This window comes from Chelonoidis abingdonii, chromosome 9, assembly GCF_003597395.2.
Source record: "Chelonoidis abingdonii isolate Lonesome George chromosome 9, CheloAbing_2.0, whole genome shotgun sequence".
NCBI lineage: Eukaryota > Metazoa > Chordata > Testudines > Testudinidae > Chelonoidis > Chelonoidis abingdonii.
Window position 1 is genome coordinate 40,479,717 of NC_133777.1, and position 8,641 is coordinate 40,488,357.

At 44.8% G+C, this 8,641-nt stretch overlaps 1 protein-coding gene across 1 annotated transcript in view; it reads right to left on the reverse strand.

Annotated features, from left to right (window-relative positions):
* Positions 1–8,641, reverse strand: part of WDR90 (WD repeat domain 90) — a 66,725-nt gene that overhangs the window by 35,877 nt on the left and 22,207 nt on the right. Inside the window, exons 6-14 of the mRNA XM_032794693.2 lie at positions 8,347–8,470; positions 5,933–6,000; positions 4,055–4,164; positions 3,278–3,511; positions 2,363–2,425; positions 1,857–1,925; positions 990–1,100; positions 550–695; positions 363–420 (exon numbers count right to left, since the gene is read on the reverse strand). Coding sequence (XP_032650584.1) covers positions 363–420; positions 550–695; positions 990–1,100; positions 1,857–1,925; positions 2,363–2,425; positions 3,278–3,511; positions 4,055–4,164; positions 5,933–6,000; positions 8,347–8,470 — 983 coding nt within the window. The remainder of the gene's footprint in view (positions 1–362; positions 421–549; positions 696–989; positions 1,101–1,856; positions 1,926–2,362; positions 2,426–3,277; positions 3,512–4,054; positions 4,165–5,932; positions 6,001–8,346; positions 8,471–8,641) is intronic.

Genomic DNA, 8,641 nt, shown 5'->3' on the forward strand with positions numbered 1-8,641 from the left:
ATTTATAAATATCACGTAAGGAAGTATATATTCAAATATTTTCTAACCAGTCTGGTGATAAGAGGATTTCACATGATCTACAATGAATGGTATTGCCTAAGGACACTTAAGGAAACTAGCATTTAGCCACTGTGTCTTGGAAGAGATGTATGACTGGTTCTGTGTGTAGAATAACTGCACATTCTAGGGAAAAAACAAACACCATTATCAGGTGGCAGCCGTGTTAGTCTGTATCCACCAAAAACAATGAGGAGTCCGGTGGCACCTTAAAGACTAACAGTTTTATTTGGGCATAAGCTTTCATGGGTAAAAAACCCACTGGGTAAGTGGAACCCAAATAACCCAAGAGCTTTAATACTCACTGTTTTGCCATGTCCATCTTTCCCAATGCCACAGAGAACAGCTCCACTGTAGGAAAGGCTGCAAGAGGAGAAAACTCAAGGTGAAATGAAGTACCCTACACCCTGCCTGGATCTCAATGGGAAAAATTAAAAGCTCACTCTCAATTTCTTTCAGAAACACACTGCCCAAAATATGCCTGCAGGGTACCTGAGGGACGAGACTGAATGGACGTGGGTTTTAAACATGGACAGGCATTTCCCCTTCTGAAAATCCCAAAGTCGCACCATACTCAGGTGACCCATCTGTGCAGAAGCCAGCAATGTGCTGTTTCCATTAAAAGCCAATGCCGATACCTGCAGGAAACATCGTGTTAGCAAAAATAACCTCCAGCTTCTGGGAGAGGCTAGAACTGGAGTAGCTGAAACTCCCACTGTTGTCGATCCAACATTAATCCTTAGAATGACTCTTGCTAGGAGCTGGAGTTCTTGTGACTTGCCCCCTAGCCAGTGAGCTGATACAATTCCCTAGAATGAACCATGCTTGGGACAGGGGCAGTTTCATGTTTTCTCACACATCAAATATTTGCAGTTGTTGCATATTCTCTGGGGGGTTGTCATATCTGTTTACGCAAAGAAATCCACTTTTACCTTATCTGTATGTCCAATGAAGAACCTTTGCTCTCCAGTTTCAATCTGCATGGTTATTATAATAGCATGACAGGGGTAAACCACTGCAGAGCTGTTCTTAGTCCACAGAGCCTGCAGGACAAAAGCAAGAATCAGACCAAGGGCAGAAGAGAGGATACTACAACGATGACCCAGTCTACAAACTGAGAGGAGAGCCCCCCTGTGCTTGCACACATGGACATGCATAGAAATAAGACATGCAGATATTTTAAAATCTGGTGAAAATATGCAGGTGTGCGTTATCTAGATGATTGCTGTTCCACACAAACATAGATGCAAATTTATAACTATCAAAGGAAAACTGAGTGGTCAGCTTATAGTACATCCCAATTAATTCAGCTGATCTTCCATCCAAGTCATGTTTAACATCATATATGCAATATATAAGGGAACAATCCTTTGTTCACAGGAAATGGACTAGATGATCCAACAGGATTCTTTTTTAAACTCTAACATGGATCATTAAGAGGATGGTTGGAAGAATCAGAAGGCAACACCACAGGAGGATAAACTGACACACCAGCCTAAGGCACCTATGCATTTCTGGATTCCAAAGAAATTCTAGATGTGTGATTCACTGATCAGTTTGGAAGCTATAACAAGATTTGGCAAGGGGCATATGATTTCAGAATGTTACTGGGGCAAATTCCATGTATGGAAATGAGCTTTTCACCAAAAAAAAATTTGTAGTCGAAAGAAACTAGGTGGGGTGATTTCCAAAGACAAAGGGAGTTAAGCATGAAAGTGAAAGGCCCTTTGTGCCTTTGAAAATCTCCCCCATAGTCAATGTATGGCAACTACATTCTGAAAAGCTTCTTTGTTACTGACCCATTTGGTGCTGCAACCCCCAAAGCCAATAATTGTCCTCAGCTTCAGGATTGGATCCGGTAAGAGTCTCTGAAAGAAGAAGATATTGTCAAAAGTGCCAGCCTGAATAAAGCATGTGAGCCTTAAACTGTACCAGCACCAACTGCAAATTACATCCCAATGATCTACCAAGTTCCCTCTGCCCCACATTGAACTGTGTCCCTCTGGATGGGTTTCATGTTTCTCCCTGAAGTGAGAGGGCTGTCTCTCTACCTTAACTTCTTCACATTAAGGGAAGAGTTTATTCACTAGGTAGGTAATTATCATTAAAGGAAATCCAGGAATAGAAGCACCAAAGCCCACAGTGGACAGTGCTAAATGGAATAATCTCAGCAATGGAATAACTTGGTTAACCAGAATCACCTTTCCAAGAGGGCAGCCAAGTCCTCCCTACGGTTATATACAAACGCCATGAAAATTCAAGGGAGCATCTGTAAAGATGGAAAGGGGGGAATCTTTTTTCTTACCCTGCAGGGAGATGCTTTCTTGCTGGAGAGCACCTCTGGTCCAGTAATCTTTGTGTACACAGTCTGGGCAAATCAATACATAGGTGTTATTTGTTAGATGCCAATAGCATGATCATCTCTGTACAAGACACACTGGGCCTGCGTGGAGAAGCTTAACATACAAGTGAAATAAAGGAACAAGATCAAGAGAGAATTCCAGGGAAGCTGGCTCACAACTGCCCTTAGTATTAAATAATCATCTCTGCCAGCTCCAACCAGGAGTGGGCATTCCTGTTGCTCTTTCTGCCAAGTTACTGAGTACCAGCCATAAGCATTCCAGACTCATCCTATAGGAACAAACTTGGTTTAACTTGTTTGTTCCTAGTACGTTGGAGTCCCTTACTTCTATATATCTTCTCCTATGGTCAGTAAGAGTTTAAGCAAGAAGGTTGGGTTCAGGAGCTCTGTCTTCATATGAAGTCTTGGCCTAATGCTCTAACCCACCAGTCAGGTCCCAAGAATTGGGATAATAATGTTTCTGCATCTCAGTGCACAGGGCAGCAGTACATGGGTCTGAAAGGCAACTGATCTGTTCCACCTGAATTCTTCCTTGAGAAGGTATTTACAGATGGAGGTTGATGTAAATTGGCATTGTTGCACTGAAGTCAATGGAGTGACACCAATTTATACCAGCTGAGGATCTGGCATGGGGAACCTATGGGAGTAGTGGAAAAGGAAGCCATTAGGCTGGAGACTTCAGCGCAAGGCACATTGTTCTTCTAATGAAAGCATCATGCATTCTCAGAGTCACCACAGAGGCAGATTTGGGGGAAGACTTAAGAAGATTCTGTACAAGTTAGAGATGGGATGTGGAGCTACACAGAGAATAACCAATAAGGTCAGGTTGTCAGAGTCCAGTGGTGCTCTCTCACTTACCTCATCTGAGCTAATGCCAACAGCATGGATGGCGACATCACCCATTCTGTGAGCATACACATGAATACCACCATCAGTTGTTGCATGTAATGGTACAGTGGAATCCCCAGCAGCTTGTAGTCCTTCTGCCCTGCTGAACTCCTGATCCCCAGAGTACACTTCTTCTAGAGGCCCAGAGGTTGCTAAGTGAACCTCGGGGATGCTCTTTGTAACTAGGGGAGACCAGCGAGGCATCTGAGAAAGAGTAAGCAAATGACAACAGATCAGGCCTGCCCCACAGTTCCCTACGATTGCTGTGATTGGAGAGAAAGGAAGAAATTAGTTTTGTTTTTGACTGACTTTTATTCAGCCACCTAAAACTCATGACATCCAACATGTCAAAAACATTCAGGTGTGCCAGACCCCACCAGAAACAGATCCATCATGCCCCTGAGAACTTCACTATTCTTCAGTGCCTCACCTCCCCATCTATAAAATGCAGACAATAACACTTCCCTATCTCCCAGGGGTGTCAGGAGCAAAATTACATTAAAAGATTGTAAGGTGTTCATATACTATGGTAATGGGGGCCAGATAAGCATCTTGGATAGACTGACCCCCAAAGTAATTAAACTGCAGAGTTTATTGACTGTAGAACAGGGCACAGCTCAGGCCATAGAACACAAAACGTAGCCACTACAAAACCGAAAACCATCCCAAACACAAAACAGGACATGTGGAAACCCTCTGGTCAGAGGTGGTATGGCAGGTAAACTTATAACCTAAGGCCATACTCACATCCTTGGGACTGGTTATCTGTTGGATGAGTGACACTCGGTCCCGGACAGCCTTGGTAAGTGTCACTGGGCGTGGAAGATGACGGATTGGATCTTCTAGCACTTGAACATCTAGATTACAACAGCAATGTGTTGGGCTCTTTCCTACAATCTGCTTCACCTCCTGCTGATCACACAGCTGTACATGATGTAGCTGAACAGCTACTTCATTCTACTTATTCCTTCCTTAAAGAACTCAAGGAACAATTTGGAAACACAGGCCATGTCATAACAGGAAAACAAAGGACGCATTATCTCTTAGGCACACACTGCACAAAACCCAGAGGGGCTGGCCTGGTGCTAGTGAGCATTGGCCTGCTAAACCCAGGGTTGTGAGTTCATTTCTTGAGGGGGCTATTTAGGGATCTAGGGCAAAAATCTGTCTGGGGTTGGTCCTGCTCTGAGCAGGGGGTTGGACTAGATGACCTCTTGAGGTCCCTTCCAACCCTGATATTCTATGATTCTATGAAATGGGAGAACAAGTTCTAATCCTGTTCCTTTTGCCTCTGTGTGAACAGGGATTGGATGTGCTGCCAAGGCAACATGCTGTGCTTGGGGAGAAGGAAATGCTTCATGACACTCAACAGCAACCATTCTATCCTTGAAGAAGTGATGTTAATGGACTCTAGTGGGAGCTCCATCAGATCCCCTTGACTAGGGTAACGGCTGCAACAAAATGTCATAACAGATAAGCAACAGATGGGGAATCATGATGGCTCTGACAAAGATGTAGATCAGGGATTCTCAAACAGGGGTCACCGCTTATGTAAGGAAAGCCCCTGGCAGCTGGGCCGGTGTGTTTACCTGCCCCATCTGCAGGTCCGGCCGATCACGGCTCCCACTGGCCGTAGACCACTGCTCCAGGCCAATGGGAGCTGCTGGAAGTGGTGGCCAGTAAGTCCCTCAGCCTGCACCGCTTCCAGCAGCTCTCATTGGCCTGGAGCAGCGATCCGTAGCCAATGGGAGCCGCGATCAGCCGGACCTGCAGACGGGGCAGGTAAACAGCCCGGCCCACCAGGGGTTTTCCCTACACAAGCAGCGACCCGTTTGAGAAACCCTGATGTAGAGGAAGCAGAGCAGAAGAGGAGAGTTCCTAGAAGGATCACTGCAGGGCTGCTTGCAATATCATTGTGCTGTACAAGGGCTCTGTGGAGCAGCTTTCTGAAGATGCTGACTGAAGTTTACTTGCCAACTAAGGTATTTACTACAATTACCTTCTAAAAATTCAGCAGCACTTTAGAGATCCTGCATTTGTTTTCCAGCAGCCCATGCACACTGATTTTCCCCTTGCAAAACTATCCAGTTCATTTGGGTAGCCCATAGCCTGCAGAAAGCCAATTAGCCTGAGCTAGCAGACCTACCACCCACAAAATAACTGGAACTTTCACAAATTCTTCCTAATCCTTGGTAGATGCTCCACCTCAACTCCTTGGGCTCAGTGTTTCTAATGAGGGCAGGAGGGGAATATCAAAAAGCGGACCTTAATCACCCAATCCCCTATTGCTGCAGGAGTGATCTCTAACAGGACACAGCAACAGATTGATGGCATATGCTGGGTGCAGAACTCTGATGTTCAGAAGACTAGTTAACAGTTGCTTACTTATCATATTGATCATATGAGTGAATGGATGGATCTTCTATACCATGCTCTACCAAAGTTGTACTTTGAGTTTTATTCAGTTAACAACAGCAGTAAATGGTGCAGGTGGCTTTGTACCATGTCATACTTTGTTTTAGGTAGGACAATAACCTAAATAATCTGAAAGCCAGCTTGGCACATTGCTCAGTCAGACATCAAGTGGGTACCACAGCCTATGGTCATTTACTTCAGACTCCCTACCTGCTGCAGGACTGGAACAGCCTTTTTGAATTGAGTCATATGGCAGCTTGGATCCATCAGAGGGAAACCTGAACAGCAAGATCAGAGGAAAGTCATCTCGTAAATGGGTGGCAAGTTCTAGGACCGTTCACAGGTATGCAGGGCTCTATTTTGCTGATGTACTGTTGGTGCTAAAAGGTTTCATTCACACAGAAGCTGAGTTATTTGGCTGATTCAACCTGATGTCAGGACAGATGGGTCCCACAAGTTCCAACTCAAGATAAGGGTTAGAGTCTGTCTCTGGTCTGATTTATACTAGGATATTTTTCTATGTCTGAACATTCACTAATTGACATAATGACGATCACAATCTAGCTGTCAATGTAGACCAAGCCTCTTAGGCAAAGAGAACTAAGGGCAGGGCCATAGGAGTCCCTAGGAATAACCAATCTTGGGAGAAAGGTTTGTGTGTGGTTAAGTTAGCAATACAAGCAAACCCCAGTGAGGAGGGAAATTTGGATCATTTCTGGGGCATTAGCTGTAATATTAGAAGTATGGTGTGAACTGTATGTGCTTATTGACCTGTTGATTAGGAACTGGCAGTTTCTATGTGACACCAGTCAACTCTGTGTTCTTGGGGAACCAGGGTGCAATATCTAGCCTGTCTGACTCATGAAAGACACCCTCCACCCCACCCCCAGATTCTGCTTGAACAAAAACAGATCAGAGAAAAGGCTTGCAGAGAGCAGTGAAGGGCGTTGGGAGACACACCTAGACCCCTCCTGACAAGGGTGACAAGGTTAAGACATCTGTAGTTGCATACAGAATGGAGAGCAGAGACAACTCCCTTAGCCTCACCTACATGAAAGATGGGGCAGGGATTAGCACACAGAATGAAGAACAGAGAACCATACTGAACTCTGAAACTAGAAAAAGCAGGGAAGCACTGCATCATGGGAATCTCTGCTCCAGATGTTAATGAACATATGCCTGCCCACACCCAGCTCAGCAGTTATCAGACCAATTCTAGTAATGAATCCTTGACTGATATCCAAAACACTGAAGCAGCCTAGTTGCATTGTGAGCTCCCTGGAAGAAAACATCACCCACAGCCGAGAGTGATCAGCTCCTATTGTCTAGCCTAAAGAAAACTCTTGAGCCATCAGTTTACCCATAAACAAATCTAGTGTTCTCCCTTGAACCATTGTTGTTTCTCTACAAAAACTCCTACCTATGTTCAAGTAAGTATTCTGATGCATAGACCCAAAACTCTGTGTCAGTTCCACTGGGACTCCAACTCCTGACTGATTGTGCTGGAGGCTCTGCCTGTCTCCAGCACTCAAGATCCTGAGCTACCACCATCAACTGGGAACCCCGACCAGTTCAAGCTTCAGGGAGCAGTGAGAGCCTCTTCTTTCTCTCTCTCTGTTTTCCTTTCTACCTTAAGTATTAACCTTTAATAATGTATGTTATGTTGATTTAGGCTCTCCTTGTGGAGTTATCACTATTATTGAATAAATAACTTTCATGGTTAAGCTGGTTGCTTCTCTCTCTCTTGCTGAACTTTACTCTTTTGTGTTTTTAGCTTTCCCCATTTACTCTAGAGCAACATTTCTTTTACCTAAGCTAAAGATCCCTGCAGCACCCAAAATAGTGTGGGGTTTGCTCATCAAGTAGGTTACTACCAGTACAATTTTGATGTGAGAGTGGGGATAGGGACGTGCTGAATCTGGGACACATAAGGGTGGCAGCTTGAGAAGTGCTGCTTGACCCAGTCCATTGAGCCCGGGGGCACATAAAGGGGGGGGGGGGCAGCTTGAAATTGCTGCTTGACCTGGTCCACTCAGACTTGCTCCATTAATGGGTGGGCGGGTGGGTGAGTGTTCATCTGGTTCTGAAGCTTGAGGAACCCAGCCCTAGGGAATGTAGGTCCTGCAGGATAGCTCCATTGGGAGGGAACTTGCAGAAGGGAGAAGTAGAGCTCCACATGAAAACACAAGTGACACAAGCAGTACATTGATAGAATTACAGAACCCCCTCCCCAGAAGAGTAACCCGAATAAATGGACATACCCCAAAATAACGGGCAAATCTGGTAACATATGGTTGATACCTTAAACAGCCCTTTACCTACCCAAAATATTAGTTGCCAACAATTAAGTGCTGAAGATGTGAGCTGTGCTGCCTTGTTCCCAAAATTACAACTACAGCATTACTGACAACTAGAGTTAAGATGGCCAAAGCATTTCCACTATAATCCCAGTTTCATGCAAATTCTTGCATTTCCTGACTTTTGCATACTTAACTTTGCAGCCTTCATATTCTCAGACAGAAGTGTTTTGATGAAGTATGTTACACATACAAAATAATCAGACTAAGGAAGATCTAAAAGCACTCCAAGTTTCCTCCTTGAAAAGCAGCATTTCGTAAACATACCTGATATAGTCATAGCGGTCATGCCAGTTCTCTCCCTTTGGCACAGGAAATGCCATTTCTCGTGGCATGGGGGAAATGCCATGAAATGCCATCTTAGCTTGTCGGGCCTCAGAGAAGGTCACCCCTAAAAGCACAAAAGGAGACAGATAAGGTATCATAAGCCTTTCTCCCAAATCTGGACCTTAGCGTCCAAAATCTGGGTGCTTAGCATGAACCTCCAAGCTTAATTACCAGCTTGGATTTTATCTCGCCGCCACCAGACAGGAATTACAGCGCCTGCCTCGCTCTGGTCCCC